This window comes from Crotalus tigris, unplaced genomic scaffold (genome assembly GCF_016545835.1).
Source record: "Crotalus tigris isolate CLP2741 ecotype Arizona unplaced genomic scaffold, ASM1654583v1 scf7180000024391.5723578, whole genome shotgun sequence".
NCBI lineage: Eukaryota > Metazoa > Chordata > Lepidosauria > Squamata > Viperidae > Crotalus > Crotalus tigris.
In genome coordinates, this window is record NW_024100561.1 from 5,018,984 (window position 1) to 5,040,229 (window position 21,246).

The following is a 21,246-nucleotide window of genomic DNA, read 5'->3' on the forward strand; positions in this document are numbered from 1 at the left end:
TGGAGATAGAAATCTTGCAGAGGAATATATGCCCTGAGCTCCCGGTTGATTTTGCTGGTGAATGATGGGATTGGAAATCAAAATTCATCGGCTTGACAAAATGCCTCAAACGCTTCAAATAGTGGCGCTCATGACAGATTATCATTAATTTCCATCTCAGCATCACCGGCTACCTCAAGCCAAGACGACCCAGCCCCTCCTGCTGTGCATATCAATTAGGCATGGTTCTTTTTTTTTTTGAACATTTTGCAAAACAGCTGATGCTACCATCTGGGAGTGTAAACTGTTGCGCTGTTTGCATTTCGAAAAACTGCGCGGAATGAGGAGTTTCTTAGGCAGGCCCCTGTGGCATTTCCCTGGAAGCTAGAAAAAGGGTGGAAGAGAAAGACGGTCGCCTCTTTATAGATTTGAACATTAATCTACTTTTTTTTTGTACCCACCCCTTCATGATGACTGACAGAGACAGGGTTAGGAAAGTGCCCCAGGCGGACGGGGGGGGGGGGAATCAGCCTGTTCTGGAAAGGTTTCTGGAGAACCGGCGCTCCACTGCTGGTTTCCTTCCTGGCAAAGCGCTGGAATAGACCGCAGGTCTCGCTTCGTGCTCTTTCCGGTGGGTCCCCTTCTGACCCAGCCGGATTGCTCTCTCCGACCCTGTGCCAGCGAGGATCTGACTCCTGTAGTAGCGCAAAACTGGGCGGTGCTGTGCGGCGCGCGTGTGATCGGAGGCTGTTGTAACCCCTTCTCGGGTAGAAGAGCAGCTGTAGTTCTCCTTTAAAGGAAAGGTATTTTTCTGGTGCTCAGGGACGATTTACCTTTTTATACCCGGAAAAGACAAGATAGGTTTCCAGTGTGAAATTTCCCTGTCGGAGAAGATTCAGCAGGGTCTGGCTGGGGGACTCACCTCCAAGAGTCCACTTGCAGGGACTCCCACCCACTCCCCAGTTGTATTTTCGAAGAACCGAGCAAAGTTGTTTTCTAATGTGATTGTTATTTTTTAATTTTCTGCGTTGTTACTTATAAAGTAAGCTGTTCAGAGCCTTCGGAAGTGGAGAGGAATGTAAGGGAAACAGACAAATGCAGTGGCAGCTTCCATTGGTGCAAAACGTGGCATGCTTCATTAGAGGTCCATGTTAAAAAAAATCTGCCCTCGATCAGTGCTTTCCCATGTACAATTTATAAAGCCCTCGATGGCTTAAGGCCTGTTTAAGACCTATGCACCTTCTTTCTTGCTTGCTTTCAGGGATACATTTTATTGGTCACGTGGGAATGTGCTTGATTCCCTGCTCTCTGTTTTTGCAGTAGCAGCCAAGGTGCATCTCTTCTCTCAGGCCTTTAGTTTTTATTTTTGTTTTGTATTTTATTTGCGTTAACTGTTTTGAATAGAAGAGTGGAACGCTAATAAATGTAGATGTTATGCATTAAGAATTTTCACCCAGTGTATTTTCCTGTAAAACTAAAGAAACACGACCAAAAGCAGGTTGGTGTACAAAAGGGTTGTGTCTGTTCTTTAGAAGTAAGTGTACCACATATTTTTCTTTTCCTGCCACCCTCAGTTAAACCTTGAAAAATGTGTTGTGAAAGAAATAGAAGATTTCTGCTGCTTTATGCAAGTCAGAAAGGACAGGCAAAAGCCATAGCTGAAGAAATATGCCAGGAGGCAAAGGAACATGGATTTGAAGCTGATATTCACTGCATCAGTGAATTGGAGCAGGTGAGACTGTAATATTAAAAGCCATTTTTGACAAAATAAGCATTGAATGATTTACCCTTTGTCTTCTACTCTTTTATCTGAATATTCAAATGATTCCTTAGAAATCTTATCTATCACAAAGCATGACTTGCTTTTTTTTTCTGTTCAGTTGAAATGAAATAAACTGTTGTACTATCAATTGTTTATATAGACCTGTAAAAGTTTGTCTTTTTTTCAAACAGAAAAGGAACTGGAGAAGAAGAAATAAAATAGCAAGGATATTTTTAAAAATGCATGAACATGTATTTCAGCTTCTTCCTCAGAACATGTTAGAAAGTCAAGATTAAACTTAGAAAGGCAGTGACTAGAATTTGATCTCATTTTCTTCTAATCCAAAAATAGTATAGTGTACTGAATACTAGTCTTCGACTTACAACAATTCATTTAGTGACCATTCAAAGTTACAATGGCACTGAAAAAATGTGACTTATGACCATTTTTTACACTTACAACTTTTGTAACAGCTCCATGATCATGTGGTCAAAATTCAGATGCTTGGCAACTGGTTCATACTTAGGACCATTACTGTGTCCCAAGGTCATGTGATCCCCTTTTGCAACTTTTTGGCAAACAAAATCAGTGGGGAAACCAGTTTCACTTAACAACTGTGTTACTAACTTATCAACTGTAGTGATTCACTTATCAACTGTGGTCGTAACAAAGGTCGTAAAATGGGACAAAACTCACTGAATGTCTCAACAACATAAATTATGGTCATAAATCGAGGACTACCCGTATAGCCTATGTAAAGTATTCTCTTGGATATCTAATAACTAGAAATGATTAAACTGCAAGTATGCCTGCATCTTATAGCAGAATTTCCATTGATCTAGTGGTTGATCTAATCACACCTAGAGACATTCATATTATTAGCAAGGGCCCAGTGCTAAAATCTTGCTTAGCTTTTACCGGCAACTTTTTCAGCCAGGGCGTTGAAAGTAGAAGGCCTTGTCTATCAGATTGATTTTGCCTCTGTATTGGGCAAAATCCCTCTGCCAAGCAGCCCTGTTGCTCTCAAAGAAACCAGCTGGAAAAAGCCTGCCTACCCTTTAGAACAGGGGTGTCAAACTCAATTTCATTGAGGGCCGCATCAGCATTGCGGTTGCCCTCGCGGGAGGGGCGGGGTGTGTGGCTAGGGTGGGTGTGGCCTACTGGGTGGGTGTGTATGGAGTGGGTGTGGCCTATTGGGTGGGCATGGCCAGCTCTACATCGTTTGCGTCAAGGGGACCTGTAGGCCTGGACAGGAGTGGGACAGATCTGAGGGTCTCTGGCAGAAGGGGGTGGGACCGGGGCAAGTGCCAAGGCATGGTCCACTGAAGGAGCCTCACTGCCTGCTGAAACCCGTCCACCGGAGCCCATCAAGCTGGATATGTGAAGTAGGTGAGGGCCATTTGCTGGCCACTTCCAGGCGATGGTGCATTTTTTCATTCCTCACAAAGGGTGACACCTCCCCAACATGCACCCAGGGGGCGGGGCCGACATGGCAGGGGCTGGTTCCTCGCTGGTTCCAGATGGCCTTGTGGAGCTAAGACTGAATGCGTTTCAACATAGATGGCCACCACAAAATTGTACGTTGGCTCCCGGCTGGCCTAGGCCAGGGCCAAGGCAGAGGGGGCCGTTCCCTCACTGTTTCCAGGATGGCTTCGCGGGCCACATGAAACCACGGGCCGCATCTGGTCCCCGGGCCTTGTCTTTGATATGTCTGCTTTAGAACGATCCTGTTTCCTAGCTTTCCACTTACAGTCGTCTTTAGCAGGATAGGTGGCATACAAGTTTGAAAATAAATAAAAGGCCAGCAAACACAATATTTCTGAAGGGTAGAAAGGCTTTTTTTCTACTTTTCTGTTCAGAAAGATTGCATTTGCTAGCTTTGTGACTTGAAAGCTAGCGAATGCAATGTTTCTGAAGGGCAGAAAGCCTGAAAAACAGAAAGCTAGCTAAAGCAGTGATTCTAAAGGTTAAAAAGTCTAGCAAACAGAGAGGATGAAAACTGCTTCACCGGGCCAGAGAAAAGAAGCTCATGTCTTTGGAATCCGAGTTTCTTTTCTCTGTTCCAGCATAGCAATTCCCTTCTGTACCTGGAGGGAAGGCCTGTTCTCTTTGGCTTTGTCCACTTAAGGGACCACAACTGGGAGGTGCAGAAATTGCAGTCATTGAGCAAAGTGGTCACATGGATGCCTCTCTTAATGATTGCAATGACTTTGTTCATAAGTTGAGGACTAACTGTAGAGTAAATTTTACAGTTAAAATGTTTCATGTAGTTGCAATTTTATTTGTTATTTTTGTTAATTTTTTTCTATTAAAGGCACAGCTCTTAATCTACTTTTTTCAGCTTATGTTATGCTACAGCAGTCTTAGAAATTATAAGTGTGCATTGAACCACTGAATATTGACTCTGAAGGGTTTAGTAATTCATATGATAGATCTCTGAATATTTTTTTGTACTGTTCGGATCTTTGTCATAAAGCTAGAGCAGTGTTTCTCAACACTGGCAACTTTAAGATGCGTAGACTTCAACTCCCAGAATTCCCCAGCCAACACGCCTTAATATTGGTTGATATAAATTTCTTAGTGTATGTACAGATGACACAGTTATTTTGATTTTGTGTTTTAATACTATATTTTCCTTTTGACTTATAGTATAATTTGGATAAGGAAAAGGATCCTGTGGTTATTATTACTTCTACTACTGGTACAGGAGAGCTTCCAGATACTGCAATCAAATTTATAAAAGAAATTAATGACAAAAGTTTGCCATCTGATCACTTGTCTCATATACGATATGGACTGCTAGGTAAATGACTTATAAATTACTGTTCTCATGAGGAAAAAAAAAAAATCTGAGCTATGTATATCTTGTGGAGTAAATTAAATTCTTTTATTTTTGCCTGAAAAGTAGATTTTAAAAAATCTAAATAAAATAAAAGTTTCTAAAATAAAGAAACTAGGTAACATAAAATAAATCTTAGAGATAAAAATGAAATACAATTTAACAGCCTGTAAATAATAAACCAAATCCAATGAAACTTGAAACAATGTCATCGGTGTTCTGTTAAAGAATGATGGAAAAAATGGCTTTTATAAATAATACTTTAAATAGTGAAAGAGCAGCACGATTTCTCTAAAGGACAATTTTTATGTGCAAATTATAAAATACTTATTTTATTTAAAACATTTATATAGCTGCCAATCTTTCAGGTAACTCTGGGCTGCTCCCAAATATCACGTGTCATACAAAATATCTAAATGACACATAAATTTAAGTATTTCCATAACTTGTGTATGAAATTACTTCCATCTCTGAGCACTAAATAGTAATTTGCTGAAGCAACTTTATTTATCTCAGGATAGACACTGTTGCTTACCTGAGTCCTTTGATCCCCTTAATGCCTCTTCTGTTGGGATTAGATGTAGAATTCACCCCAGATTATTGTTTGGGCAATTTAAATGTTCAAAAATTCTTGAGTGTTGCCTACTCCCTCAGAAATACCTTGGACATCAAGTAGCTAACAAAGAGTGAACACAGTTCTTCCATACTGTAGAGCCCAAATTCAATTACCTGTCAATCAAGCCAGCTGTTTTAATTATTTTTGTTAGGTTTTCTTTTTCTTTTTAGTTAGCTAACTCAATATAAAGCTGTCCAACTCCCTCATGACTCTGGGCAGAGGACAACATTAAGAACAGTGGAAAACAATGTAATAAAGGACAATTATGTCTGGATAGAATGATAAAACACACAATGAACATATATATTTCCATAATATTTCCCTTCTCTCCCCCCATATGCTCTATCCAAAGCCTGCTTGGGAACAAAAGCAATTCTTTTTTAGAAAAAAAAATTATATTATTTTAAAGGACCATTGAGCAAAGACAAAATAGATAAAGGCAAGATAAATCTTGAGAAGGGGAATACTTTTCCAGAGGGCAGGTTCTACAATAGAAAAGCCCTTATTCCTGGGTTCCATTAGATGATACTGTTTGATCAGTGAGACTCAGAGCATGCCAACTCTATCCAGTTGTACTGCACTGGAGATAGTAATTCCTCAGACAGGCAGTGCCATGAAGGCTTTATAGCTAATAACCCACACTTTGAATTGCACATGGAAACTTGTGGAAACCAATGCAGGTCATGAAGAAGATGCTGCTGCATCATGTACCATTTGCAATTTACATATGGTCTTCAAGGGCTGCCCCAAGTAAAGTGCATTGCAGTTCCCTACGTGCAAGGTGACCAAGGAATAAGTCAGTGATTCAACTGCATATCACCTCCCAGCTGGCCTTCATCAACTAGAAGGAAATGATACTCATATTCCATCTTACTCCAAAAGGAACTCACCATTTCTGAAGTTATTTCTGGTTGGTTGAAGTATTTTGCCTAGAAGTTATCCTATTGTGTATATGGAATATATACTAATTTGATTTCTGTGGAGATCAAAAGTAACTGGAAGAAACTGAAGCTCTTCCATAGGCAGAGGCTGTAGAAAATTCCTTTGTATTTATAGTTGTTACTTAAATGATAGTGAACTTCTATAAACAGATGTCAAAAGATATATTTCAGCCAATCATACATCATAGTGTTGGAGTGATATTGACTAGGGATGACAGGTATTGGAATCTATGTCTAAGCTAATTGAGGAATTCTAATTAGAATTTCCCCAGTACAATCTTTACAGAGAAGTGTACTAGAATATAGATGTGATGTTGACTCATTCTAGGATTTTGGGATGGGGGATGTAGAGATGGGTTGTTTCTTGTTAGTTTTTTTTGTTTTTCTAATGCTTGAGTAAAATTTTAAATTCATTTTGGAATTCTTTGTCTATTTACATGATCTGGATGTCTGATGTGAGTTTAATCCTTAGTTTGATCTTCTCAGGTCTAGGAGACTCTGAATACACATTCTTCTGCAATGGTGGGAAAATAATAGACAAACGATTTCTGGAACTTGGGGCTCAACGGTTTTGTGAAGTGGGATTAGCTGATGATGCTGTAGGGTAAGAACCTAATTTTTTTCTGATAAGTTTTATTTTAATTTCTTTCCAACATACTTATATTTCATATAAATATGAAATATTGTTTTTACTTAAGTCAGTGTTTCTCAACCTTGACAATTTTAAGGCATGTGGACTTCAACTCCCAGAATTCCACAGCCAGCGTTGCTGGCTGTGGAATTCTGAGAGTTGAAGTCCACATGCCTTAAAATTGTCAAGGTTGAGAAACACTGACTTAATGGAATAATGCTGGTCCCATAACAACAAATGAGGGGGGGGAGGTTTAAAAGCCAGGAAAAATATGTCAGGAAGTTGGCTAGAGTTGACATGGCTTCATGCTACCCATGCTAGTCTTGACTCCTGGAACAACTGTGTTAGCACAAGTTAAAACTGAGATTCCCTCATCTCAATTGAGACAAGGCTTTGGCTGTTTTGCCTATTGGCAGAACTATTGTCATGGCCCATGACAGATTATAACTCTGAAGAAGTTGCTCCAGCTGAACCAGTGGAATGTCAGACACTAAGCCAAAATTACCTGAAGTTGATTAGATTTAGGCACCATCAGAATAGCCGAATGATTAAAGACAACTGGCTGCAGGCTGATTTAAGAGGCACCCATGTGTTTCTCCATTTTATTTCCTGCTGGGGCATGTCATTCCTGCGAATCCTGATTGCGAAACTCTAGCCTTGACTGGCTGATAAACCTGACTTGCCTCTCTGAAACTTTGGACTGGATTTCAACTACTCTTCTGCCCAATCCTATTGAAAGTGAAACCACCCAAAATCACCCTGGCCAGCTTTTTTTTCCAAGACAGTTTGTTGATTCACATTTCTTTCCTTATCAGCTATTATTTGCTGAGCCTGGAGTAAATTGTTTTCCTCACCTAGTGACTGTGAGTGTGAGTTTAAGAGCTAAAACAGGAGAACTGTTGAGCAGAAATAATACCAAGAACTCAGGGACAGCTGTCATCTTTATCATTTTACCTTGCTTCTATATCAAGGCTTTTCAACCAGTGGTACGGGTACCACCTGTGGTACATTGGCACCTGGCAGGTGGTACGCAACCATCCTAGAAAAGTGGTAGTGGGGGAGGGGAATGAGCTGAACCGGTGGCAGCACCACACAAGCCTGACTGAGAGGTGGCTGGAGCTGCAGGACTGTCAGGGCTCAGCGGAAGCTCCAGGATCAGCGCTTCTTCGGGACTGTCAGGGCTCGGTGGAAGTGCTAGGATCAGCACTAGGCTCCAGTTGGAGCTTGGCCCTGATCCTGGCCCTTCTGCTGAGCCCAGAAGAAGCACCAATCAGCTGGAATGTTGCAGCATCTCCAGGGTCTTGTGATTTACATTCAGATGCTTGGCAACTGATTCATATTTATGATGGTTACAATGTCCCAGGGACATGTGAAGTGACCAAAACCTGCTGCAACCACCCAGTAGATGGGAGGAATAAAAACCAAACACCCCCACCCCACCTCCGCTGCCAATCCTCAACAGAAATGCTCAGAACAATGGAAACCTCGGACAGGAGAAAGAGTGCTGCCAGGTAGGCAGGCAGGTGTCTTGCTTGGCTGTGGCTTGTGGGGCACTTTTTCCAGTGCCATTGTAACTTCGAACAGTCACTAAGTGAACTGTTGTAAGTCGAGGACTACCTGTACTTCATCACCTTTTTCCTTTTTTTTTGGTCATCAAGTTTTTGACACCTTGCTAGGCAACTGGTGGTACTCGGATATTGCCATATCCTAAAAGTGGTACAATGGGAGAAAAGGTTGAAAAGCCTTGTTCTATATCACGGGTGTCAAACTCACAGCATCACGTGACGTGTCGCAACGCATCGTGACTTTTTTTTTGTATTGCCGGAGCTGGGGTGGGCGTGGCCTCCGCATGATGCAACCGGCCAGCCAGCAATTTAACACCCGTGTTCTATATCAATTCCAGAAAAGGTTTGTATCTTGAGTTCATAAAGGTGAAGTTTGGGTGAGCTTGTAGAGAAAAGCAGGAAAGTTAGCTTTTCTTTTCTTTGCAACAGTAAGTTCTTATATCTTTCTTTGTGAAAATGCTCACATAAGAATTTCCCAAAAGTACGTTTTTTATTGTGGCATTTATGGGCTTTCTTTAACAGCAGCCAAGTAAATAATAGTTCTCGACTTAACTAGAATTGGAACTAGAATTTTGATCGCTAAGCGATAATAGTCATTAAGCAAGTCATTAGGTGACCAGATCCAATTTTATGATCATTTTACCACAGTCCTTAAGCAAACTAAGTTTTCCCAATTGATCTTGTTTGTCAGAAACTGGTTGGGAAGGTTGCAAATTGCAATAATATGACCATAAGAGTCTGCAACCATTGTCAGTTCAGGCCGGTTGCCAAGCACCTGAATTGTGATCATGTGGCCACGGGGGGATGCGATGATTGTATTATTGAGGGTGAGTCATAAGTCACCTTTTCTGAAGCCACCATAGTTCCAAACTGTCATTAAATAGTTGTAAGTCAAGGACTACCTGCAATAACTGTTGTTCTATTTAATTTAAAGACAAGCCTCTTTCAAGTCCCTAATCCTGGTGTCTGTAGAGAGATGTCTGTATTGCTTTCTGAGCAACAGAATGGAAGTGATTATCACTGTTTTCCTTCAGCCTAAAATCCCAGTCTGGTCTTCATCCAAGCAGCAACCACGGTCAACTCTGCTTATCTTCTGAGCAATGACAAATCATTTCCAGGTTATTGGCAAGCAAACTACATGGACATGACCATGAAGCCACCCTCAAGTCAAGACCAAGTCAAAAGAGATGATTTTGCCCTGATCTTTTCATTCATTTACTCTCTTTTATTTTGTTTCAGGTTGGAGCTGGTGGTTGAACCATGGATTGCTGGGCTTTGGGTTGCACTTAATCAAGAGTTTGCATCTAGAAAAGAAGACAAAAATGCATCTTTTTGTGCCAACAAGTTTTCTAATCTCTGTATAGGCGTCCAAGCAGAATGCTTGAACACTGAAGATTCCGGTGTGAAAAATAATGTTTCATCAAAAGAAAATATTGACTCAGAACGTCCTACTGAAAACTCTCAACCGTCACTTTCTTTCTCAGTGCGTCCACTCTCAAAGGCTACACTTAATATTCCTGCTTTGCCACCGGAATACCTAGAGGTGCAGCTTGAAGAAAGCCGTGGCCAGGTAAAGTCTCCCATATTAAAGATATTATAGCCATAAATACCTCAGAATCTGGAATCTTGAATTTTGCTTTAGAATTCATGCTAAACATATAGAAGAGTCTTTACAATTCCTATGTGTTTCTAAAATTATAACTGAGCAGCTGATAAAACAAATCAGAAAAACATGGATATTAACATGAATTCTTCAACATCAGCCTGTCTTATTCAGACTTAAATAGATCTTTAATAATTAAGTTTTTTTTTCTTGCAAGTTAGTTTGCAGTCCTCTAATCCCTACAAAGTAAGGACTAGAATTCAGCAAAGTCTAGGTCAGAATGAGAGGTGGTCCCTTGGAGTGGGGAAATTGTGCCGAGATTCCTTGTTCTACCACCTATTAAAAGCAAGTTTGGCCTTTGCTCCTTTGATATTTGTATTCTAACAGAGGAAAAGGCTTAAAATACATGGCTGTCATGTGAAAATGAGGGCGACACATGTTCCAGCAGGTGGAAAATAAATACTCCATGTTGAAATATGTGGCCCTAAAAGGGCTTTATTTGGGTGGATTATCCATCAAGTGTAAATATCAAACATCTGTGTAATTATTTCTTGTAGTTAGTTCTTTGAATTAAACCTGTGTCAATTTATTTGCAGAATGCCAGCCTACTTTATACTTCAGAGAACTCCATTTATCGTGTTCCTGTCACCAAAGCCATTCAACTTACTAGGGATGATGCAGTTAAAAAAACGTTGCTGGTGGAACTGGATATTTCTGTAAGTTGATGGATGTTTTTGATACTTCAGCTGTTATTGATAAACATAGAACTGCAGTATGTATTTCAATGTGATGTATTGCTAATCAAAGCTTCAGCAAGCAAACTCTGCTTTCTCTGCACTGGTTTATTTTAGATAGTTGGCATTCAGTGTTCACTGGGCAATTAAATCTGATGTAGGGTTTCCTCACTTGTGTGTATGCATGTAAAGGAGGTATTCTAAAAGCGTCTTTGATAATTCTCTAAATTATGGAATTTGATAATCTTTCCTATTAGTTGGGTAATAAGTAAAACAAAACCCAGCAAATGGCGCAGTTTAGAAATTAAAACAAGGGCAAAGCAAGCGGGATAGGAGGAGCTGGATCTCAGTATAGAACTTGTCTAAACTAGGCTGATATTAGAGGATCTAATTAATCTTTTCTTGGAAGTGAGTATGGGAGGGTAAATGGAGAAGCAAGCTGGGAAAAGGTAAGGAAAACGGTATAGAGGGTAAAAAGGAGGGCTAGTCAGAAAACACTTCTTAATGCTGACTTGAATTTAATCACAAATGTATTGGCTAGCAGTGTTTCTCAACCTTGACGATTTTAAGGCATGTGGACTTCAACTCCCAGAATTCCACAGCCAGCAACGCTGGCTGTGGAATTCTGGGAGTTGAAGTCCACATGCCTTAAAATCGTCAAGGTTGAGAAACACTGGGCTAAGGCTTCACTGTTGATAGGTTTATTTTGTAGGAAAAGTAAACAGGACAAGAACAGCAGAAATGTAATACCTAATTTGGGCAATTCAATAAAAAGAATTAGAATCAGTATTCCAGATGTGGAATCTGCCACTGAAGTGAGGGAAAGAGTTTAAATAACTGGCTACCCTAGAATCGCTGAAGGGGAGGAAATGATGGAGACCAGACCTGTCCCCCATCCCAAACCTTGAAGTGCATATCTAGATGTTCTGTAGTGAATGCAGTTAGTTTGGTGAGATTCCTATAAATAGGTAAAATGGCAATGTACACACTTATCTGATAAATTTTCAGTGTCATTCTGGTTGATTGTTCCTTTAGTGCATCTATGATTATGTTAGAAGAAACAGAAAAGGTTAAAGACAAATATTCCAGTCTCTGGGAAGGACTCAATAAGTTGATAAAAATGCAAAATCCAGTCTAAATATCTGGCTGATTGTACAAATAATAATAATGATAATGATAATAATTTGAATACAGGAAACAACATTTAACTACCAGCCTGGAGATGCCTTTAATATAACTTGTCCCAATAATGCACTGGAGGTGGAGGAACTTCTTGATATTTTGGGACTCTTGGGAAAAAAAGATCATTTTGTTTGCTTAAAAGTTAAGGAAGGCACTAAAAAGAGAGGTAAGTTATATGTCAGTTTTACAAGGCATATTATGCTACCTTTTCAGAAGTAATGTAATCTCGTGAGTTATATTCCTATTTTTGTCTGGAGACTGTCTTTCATTAATTTATATAATTAAAATAAACAAACATTTTTATGCTTTTTTTTATTTACAACAATGCATGCTAGTTCAAATGCCATCAGCAGATGACATTTGATGAGTTTGTAGGTTTGGCTATCCCCTCAAATGTTTGTGTGAATCATTGCATTATTTTTGCTGTTAGGTTTATTTACAGCTTAGTCCTGTGTTCATATATGTGTACACTTTTATCCAACTTACAAGTTTATTCTCTATTACATAGACTTGAATTTATAAACTTAATCTTATTTTTGTTGAATTTATTTGAATCTTTTAGGAGCTCTTTGCGGGACTCCTTATTCTGAATAAATGTAGGTACACTGCAAACTTTTATCAAAAGCATCCTTTCAGAAGTCAGATCAATTTACATAAAATTGCCTTGCCTGGGTATAAATTGGAGGGGACATAGAAACGCCCTTGGGACAATGTCCGTTTATCTCTGATTCATAAGAAACTGTTCTCTTATTCTGTCATTGCTAAATAAAAGAAAGATAATCCTTTCATAACTGAAATCTGGGATCTGCTTGGGGTATATACTAAATTATTTGTTCAGCATCTCAGTATCAGTCAAATAGTTAATCCACAAAGAAAATAATCTCAATCTCCTTGCTCAACTGGGTGCCGTTAAACTATTTTGGAACTTTGACTCCCAGAATTCCACAATGGCTGGAATTTGGGGGATGCTGTCACAGCAATGCTGGAGCATTCCAAGTTGGGGAACATCATTCCAGGAATTTTCCCTGGGGGTTTCTTTCCTTCCCGAACTTTACATTCTAAGATCCCTTCTGAAAAGATACATTCTTAGGACATTCTTTTATCCAACTGTAATACAAATGGATTTCCACTCAGACATAGAACTTCCCATTGATCTTTTTTTTTTTTTTGCACACCCATAAAATCTGCTGTAAAAGCTCCTTTCAGTCTGGCATCAAAAGATGCTGAGACTCTAGAAAGAGTACAGAGAAGAGCAACAAAGATGTTTAGGGGACTGGAGGCTAAAACATATAAGGAACGGTTGCTGGAATTGGGTATGTCTACTTTAACGAAGGGAATGATGAAGGGGGGACATGATAGTAGTGTTCCAATATCTCAGGGGCTGCCACAAAGAAGAGGGAGTCAAGCTATTCTCCAAAGCGCCTGAAGGCAGGACAAGTAGCAACGGATGGAAACTAATCAAGGAGAGAAGCAACCTAGAACTAAGGAGAAACTTCCTGACAGTTAGAACAATTAACCAGTGGAACAACTTGCCTCTAGAAGTGGTGAATGCTCCAACACTGGAAGTTTTTAAGAAGAGACTGGACAGCCATTTGTCTGAAATGGTATAGGGTTTCCTGCCTGAGCAGGGGGTTGGACTAGATGACCTCCAAGGTCCCTTCCAATTTTATTATTACTATTATTTAGATACAAATGGACCTCACTGGATGCAAACTATCTGCAATTGATCTTGTTAAGTTTTAACATTTATGCCGAGAACCCTTCTGCATGTGGTACTTGAGGAAGTGTTTCAGGGAGGATTTTCTGTTTACCCCTCAGGATTATCCTCTAAGAGTTTTGGGCTTGTCGATTACGAGCATGCTCACTGCAGCCCTCAGAATATATGGGCAAATTATATCCCAGGGCCTGCTTTATACTACCTGATCCAAAGGAGTTGGATTGCTTTTTAGATTGCCAAGTAATTATACAGAAGATGAAAGTTTTTCTATATGGTCTCTGTTTTAATTTATGTTATTCTTTTAAAATAGGAGCAACATTGCCACAGTATATACCAGATAAGAATACTGTTAAATTTATTTTTACATGGTGTCTGGAAATCAGAGCAGTTCCCAAAAAGGTATTTTTCCCATTTAATTTTTCTTATAGTCATGTAGTCAGTAACTATAATTCTTGGTACACAGCAAGATTCGCTTTGAGTCTAGACCAAATGCCATTTTAGTTTGTCTCTGTACTGCAGCTGTACTGTCTGGTTTTCAAATTAAATGTCTTCAAAAGCTGATGTGTTGCTTACTTAACTGTCTAGCCAAGTTGATTATTGCCTGATGTTGAGAAAAATGCATCATCATTCTTACTTTTTTCTTTTTATCTTTCATGGGCAATACAGTAAATGTATAAATAGTTGCATATACTAAATGAAATAATTTTATATCCCTTCAGAATCAGGAAATATTTCTATGAATACTGTAACAAAAAAAAGATTTGTCTCTTTTTTGCACTGAATAAAATTACTATTGTGGAGTTCATAGTAATAATCAATTAACTACATGTTTGAATAATGCTGTTTTTGTGTGAGCAGATAATATTACTTTTTCAATTAAATAAGCTGAGTCTGAATACCCAGTGTTTAAATTGTATGTCTGCAGATGAACATTTTGTGATATTTTTTCTGTATAATCCACTAGATGTCATCACCTAACAATCTATGGAGACTTCTATTTACTGACAGTGTTTCTCAACTTGTTTACATTTTATATATTTATAAAAGCACAATGTATATTAAATTGTGTTTATTTCTCATTTATTTTTATGCGCTTCTATAGTTTTAATGTAATTTGTTAGTGTTAAACATGGGTTGCTTCAAACCCAATTCTTATCTGTTTCCTTTTGGTTTGGGGATCTATTTATTATGACTAACATTATGAAATTGAGTAGTAAGACTATATTTTAAATAGTGTAGGTTAGTTTTGTTAACTCATGGTCAAGTCTGAATTATTTGTGTATTTATTTATTAGGCATTTCTGCGCTCTTTGGTAGAATATACCACTGCTATTAGTGAAAAAAGAAGACTTCAAGAATTGTGTAGCAAGCAAGGATCCTCGGATTATAACTCTTTTATAAGGGATTCTAGAGTTAGTTTATTAGATTTGCTCCAAGTTTTCCCAACTTGCAAGCCTCCACTTAGTCTTTTGATTGGTGAGTCTTTTTTTGGAATGTTTCAACTAGAGAAAACAAGATACTAAAGATTTATGTATTTAGAAGTTGACATGCTGTCCACTTTCCAAACAAGCTTAGCTGAATGACCCTAATAAATTTTACACCATGACTTGTCTTGCTGTACGAGTTATATATTCCATACTAAGTTGTACATCTGGAACAATAACTTAAGTTATGGAGCTATGAATTAGAACATTCCTATCTTTAAGCCTCACCCTGTACTCATTTTGTAATGTTTATTTATTTATTTATTTATTTAAAGGTTTTTACAGACCACCTGCACTCATACGGGATTACAATCAAAACAAAAAGAGAGCCACAAAATTCATAGTCTAATTAATTAATAGCTTTTTTACTTCAGTGCTCAAATGCCTGCAGGAAGATAAGGTCTTCACTGCCTTTTGAAAGGCAAGATGTTTAAGAGAAGTTCTTATGTTCAGAGTCTGTTGGCAGTCATAAAAAAGTGCATCAATAGGCTTCGCCCAGTTCATACAGCATACATACCCTTCTTAAGAAACTGAATGGGGCAAATGAGTGGTTTTATGTAGATATTAAATAATATGGAAAGGAGGACCAAGCACCATAATGGAATAATTATAGGCGCAACTATTATTTCCTCACACATACTCTTAACTGGAATTGCCATTTACTTAGTCTGGAACCACCAAAGAACAGTTCTACCAAATCCCAACAATTATAGATAGTCCAGAAGTTAGTTGGCTGTATGTAAGCTGACAACTCAAAAATGACTCTGGAATTGCCTTGTTAATGATAGAGAATGCTGCCAAAAGATCTAAAGAGATCAGGAAAATTGCACTCTCTCCATACAGGTCTTGAGAAAAATCATCCGCCATTGTAACAAAACCATTTATATACTGACTGTAAATGATCCAGATAATCCATTTGCTTTAGAACCATCCCTCTGTAACCTGACACCCATTACCAGAGACATCAGCAGGGCATGATGTTTTTTACCAAAGGAACAGTATTCTATTTTTGCAATACAAATTCTCTCCTTTCATACATACATACTCAGGGTTATGGCACATAGAGAAAAGAGGTTTACAGCATAACACTTGTTTTCCCCTTGACAATCCTTCTACAGATCCCTCTGCCCACCACAGAACATTGGAGATCAACCAGTAGTTGTCTCAATGACTGAATCAAGCAGTACCTCTTCAGGAGGGAATATATCACTGCTTCTTTCATAGTGTTGATACCACCTCTCTCTTAAACCCAATTAATCATCTCCCCAATCCAGCAATTGAAAGCCTGCCCAACTGTATTGAGTATAAATCAAGCTTAGAGGTGGTATTAGATATAGTGGTAGTATTATTGGACTTCTATATAGGAATGTTTATAAAAATTGCAATCAGAATACAATATACAGAATACTTCAGAATGTGTATGCAATATGCTTTATGCAAATACCTAATTATTAGAAGATTTTGTTGTTGTTTTGTTTCTGTAAATAGATGAGAGAGGATTCAAGGCTAAACCTTTATACTCACAGGTTTGTTCCTTTTCAGAACATCTTCCAAAGTTGCAAGCCAGACCCTATTCAGTTGCAAGGTAATGTAATTACATTTTAATTGTGAACTGGAAGTGTTTTCCATTTGTTTAAATGGATCCAATCCTTTTCTGGTTGGAGAAGGTAACTGGGAAGTTAAATTGAAATCTTGGAAGTGTACTAGCTTAACAATTGAAGACTGGAGGTCATTTCTATGTATACTTCATTAGATTTCTTGTGGTTTGTTTCTCAGCACTAGTAACAGCAGAATGAATAGGCGTCTTTGCTAAGCATTATCTCTGTTTTGGAAGTTCCTATTTGGTTTGTTGTGGCTCATTTGTCCTGGCAAACCACTGTTTCAAACTAATTCAACGTGGAGCCAAGTCTCAGGCCTTTGAATTACAAAGTTGTTAGCCTGTAGCAGCACCTTCATGGTGTGTGTTTGTGATTCCTCAGCCGTCTTTCTGCAAGGCTAATCATTGGAATTCTGATATACCATGCAGAGCAACTGAACAGTATAATCAGAGAGCTTTTGGGGACTGTCTTTCCTATTAACTGTCGTAACTGACCACATTTATTTATTTATTTATGAGACTTATATACCGCTTTAAGTGCAAGCACTCTCTAAGCGGTGTACACCAGTAAGCAATGTATATATATATTTACATTGCCCCCAACAATCTGGGTCCTCATTTTACCTACCCCGGAAGGATGGAAGGCTGAGTCAACCTTGAGCCGGTGACATTTGAACCGCTGACCTGCTGAACACAGTCAGCTAAAGTGGCCTGCAGTACTGCACCCTAACTGCTGTGCCACCTCGGCTCATGCTTTCAGCCTCAGATTCCTATCTGGAATATTGGACAATAATAATATCTTATCATTCTGAGAATAAAAAGAGACTTATAAAGCGCACAGCAGCTTAACTGTTGACAGAATACTTTATTATTATTATTCAACAGAACATTTGGTTTTTCCTTTGACTATTTCATTGCAGTTCGACTTTGTTTCATCCTGGAAAGATGCATTTCATCTTTAATATTCTGGAGTTTCCATCCCACCTAGGTGAGCTGCGAAGAGGGGTCTGTACCGGTTGGCTAGCTGATCTGGTTGCCCCAGTCCTTCAGGTGAATCAGAAGAGCAAAGAATTCTTCTCTCCACAGGTATTAACAGTTGATAAAAAGCTTATGTTTCGCGAGGCACAATCTGAGAAAATAATTGCTTCCATTCTTAACATAGTGGTTTGTGATTGGTAGTAGCAGTTATAGAATATAATTTTAGGGTCCTATGTAAAGAGATCGTTCTACTAGCAGACCTGGTTCTGAAAATGGAAACTTCCACTCCTGAGGGCCAGAATGTTGGAATATTATGGAAGAAGTTTGGATGGATTTGGGAGATGGGAAGATGAGGATGGATGAAAATAAAAGCCAAATCATAAAACATTGTAGCAATTAAGTGTAACAACTATCTGATAATCATTTTATGATTAATGTATACTGATTTGGGATTGTTGATGAGAAATATATTATAATTTACAAATTACACATGTTTATTATAATTTTAAAAATAATTTGTATAAAATGATGTACTGTTGGTATGTGACACTACAAAAACTTTCTAGAATGTATAGCAGTTCTTCAGACCTAACTTGGAAATGTGGAAAACATTTTATCATGCTTGGTGGACTTGTAAAAAAGCTAGAAAATTTGGGGTTTAAATAAAGAGTGTTAAAGATTAATATTCAACTGAAACCAGATACTTTCTTACTGGATTAATGGATAAATAACTAGAAAAGACTTATGGAGGATTGTTTTTGTACATAACATCCACAGTGAGACTGTTATATGAACAAAGATGGATAGACATATCCAAATGAAATACCCAAAATGGAGAAATAGTTGGTAAATATAACAGAATTTCCAGAAATAGCAAAATGACTTACTTGGTTAGAGAAAACACAATGCTTACATTTGTCAGTGACTGGAAATCCTTTTTACTGAAAATGGAAAAAAATGAATTTGTGATTCATAGTTTGATATCTAGAAAAGGTAAAATATGGAAAGAAGAGAGCCGGGATGTAATCTTAGAGACAGGAAAGTTTACAATGTATTTATGACTGCTGTAAAGAAGATTGATAGCCAATCCTTCAGCTCCTTTTTCCTTTTTTTCTCTTTTTACTAACCACGTTTTCTTTTTCTTGATTTTCTTTTTCTTGTCTTTAAAATATTTCTTTAATAAAAATTAAGTAAAAAAAAGAAAGAGCGTAATAATAATAATTCTGCTGAAAGAGTATATAAATAATCTTAAGAATTTCAGAATTCGTTTGAAGGAAACAAACCACTTCTAGTGACAAGAATCAACTTGCAACCATATGAAGTGCTTTATGGCCAAAAGGGAAATGGCAGTCATTTAAAAAAGAAATTATTTCATGACATCAAGTATTTGCTAAAGAAACAGCAGGGATCTTTGCAGCTATATGAAAAATGCTTATAATGACACAAGCCTTTCATTTGTTACATTAACAGAAACTATGTTTTAATAGAAGAGAGGCCTGTGACTTACTGTTCTTTTGTCTGCGACCTTTTTAACAATCTATCATGATTGTTCCTTTCAAAATGTAGAAGCAACTGTCACACCATGCTGTGGTAGAAAATGTCAAAGACAAATGTTGCATTTGGTAAACCAATTTCTGTTGTTAGAAATTGAGTTTCTGTCATCTTATTTCACCTTCTTTCAGTAGAAATCATTAATTATTTCGTACTTTAATCATTCCTGTGTATCTTTTTTTTAAAAAAAAAATAGAGTAAATCAGGAATCATGCCTAATCACTGGGGGAGAGGGTATTGGTTTGTACGTTTTCTTGAGTTTCATTTTAATTGCATTTTAGATCAACATAACGCCTCGCCTATCGAATGTTTTCCACCTACCAGACAACCCATCTGTTCCTTTTATTATGGTTGGTCCAGGAACTGGAATTGCACCATTTATCAGCTTTCTTCAGCATAGGCAAGTCTTTTAAACATGTCAGTCTGTCACCAACAACCTACTTTCTAGCTTCTGTTTGATGAGTGGAAACGCTCTGAAAATCTTTACCTGAATATGAACAATCAGATTCTGATTGTATGTCATGGAGACAGAGTCCTTTGTCTCATGAGGCATGTCTTCTATGTCTTCTATGCAGGGCTTTTTTTGTCATAGAACGCCCAGAACGGAGTTCCGGCACCTTTTTTGGATGGAACCTTGTAGGATAGGCAAGGCGGGTTGTATGACGTGTGTGTGTTCTGGCACTTTTTTTTTTTTTTTTTTTTTTTAGAAAAAAAGCACTGCTTCTATGAATGAAATCTTCAACCAGTCCAATTGTATTATTAGAGAGCATAATGTTAAGCTATGGGGAATTGCTGGCTTGGGAGATCTTGTTTTTCGTTAGAGGTTTACATTTGTTTTTATTATTATTCTGTTGCCTTCAAGTGATTTTTTTTTTATTTGTCATCTTTTTCCTTTTTTGAAAAATTCTCCCCCATCCCACTATTAGTAGTTTAGTATAGGTTTTAGGAGGGGGGTGTTTGCTTTTTTTCCCCCTCTTGCTACATAGCTGTTTTTATTAGCAATAGCACTTAGACATATATACCACTTCACAGTGCTTTATAGCCCACTCTAAGCGGTTTACAGAGCATATTGCCTCCAACAATCTGGGTCCTCATTTTACCGACCTCAGAAGGATGGAAGGCTGAGTCAACCTTGAGCTGGTAAGAATCAAAATACCGAACTGCTGGCAGCCGGCAGTCAGCAGCAGTAGCCTGCAGTACTGCATTCTAACCACTGTGCCACCATGGCTCTATAGCAACCTAAGTTTCTATATATAGTCTTTTTACACTAAAGTAATATATTGCTGTAGTACTATTTACTGTAATTTATAAGAAGTAACATAAATTAATAATTAACATGGTAGTGTTTTTAAAGATTAATTAAATTGTATGTTTTAAAAGTGTATAAAAGTATATGCAGTCTCATTGCATGCTTCTTATATGTAATGAATGGTGAAAAGGAGACCAACCTGGATTAAACTATAGTATTCCCAATTAATCATATCTGTGATAATGTCTGTTTTTCTCCTCTTCACTTCAATTTTACCACAGGTTGCCTTTCAAATATGAATTTGATCTGACCTTGTTTAACTTTTGAGCTAAGCCAGATGGGCTAGATGCTAGTTAAGCAAAATAGAACCCCAATATCTTATTTCCAGTTCATCTTGGTTAATAGATTACAACTATACTAAATGAAATATTCAAGTTACATGTTTGTATGTGGGTCTATACATATGTTTTTCATAGTACGTTTAGGTGTATGTCAGGTATGTGTTTCACTTTGAGAGCAGGCAACTAAATTTCATTTTTGATGTGTGCCGTTGTGCCCAGAATAAAAAAATGACAATAAAGGTGATCTTATTTTATCTTATCTTATCTTTGCATACATTGTTATTTCAGGAGCATTTTATGCAAATTAGGGAATAAAAGCTTCATATTAGTTTTGTTCGCTGTGATAGTATGTTATGATCATAGATGCTTGGAAAGTTGCTTGGATTAGATTGGTTTCAACTTACTGCATTTCTTTTTAGTATGTCAAAGGTTCTTTTATTGGTTGATGTGAGCTTCAGCTTTTTAAACATCACATCAG

The 21,246-nt window shown here is 37.9% G+C and overlaps 1 protein-coding gene across 2 annotated transcripts in view; it reads left to right on the forward strand.

Moving 5' to 3' along the window:
- The first annotated feature begins 501 nt into the window (after positions 1 to 501).
- Positions 502 to 21,246, forward strand: part of MTRR (5-methyltetrahydrofolate-homocysteine methyltransferase reductase) — a 28,610-nt gene continuing 7,865 nt past the window's right edge. For both annotated transcript variants that reach the window (XM_039329256.1, XM_039329257.1), the window contains exons 1-12: positions 502 to 782; positions 1,554 to 1,711; positions 4,391 to 4,544; positions 6,624 to 6,741; positions 9,573 to 9,903; positions 10,533 to 10,652; positions 11,865 to 12,018; positions 13,880 to 13,968; positions 14,864 to 15,044; positions 16,595 to 16,637; positions 17,570 to 17,735; positions 19,460 to 19,578. In XM_039329256.1, coding sequence (XP_039185190.1) covers positions 1,568 to 1,711; positions 4,391 to 4,544; positions 6,624 to 6,741; positions 9,573 to 9,903; positions 10,533 to 10,652; positions 11,865 to 12,018; positions 13,880 to 13,968; positions 14,864 to 15,044; positions 16,595 to 16,637; positions 17,570 to 17,735; positions 19,460 to 19,578 — 1,619 coding nt within the window. In that variant the 5' untranslated portion in view covers positions 502 to 782; positions 1,554 to 1,567. The remainder of the gene's footprint in view (positions 783 to 1,553; positions 1,712 to 4,390; positions 4,545 to 6,623; positions 6,742 to 9,572; positions 9,904 to 10,532; positions 10,653 to 11,864; positions 12,019 to 13,879; positions 13,969 to 14,863; positions 15,045 to 16,594; positions 16,638 to 17,569; positions 17,736 to 19,459; positions 19,579 to 21,246) is intronic.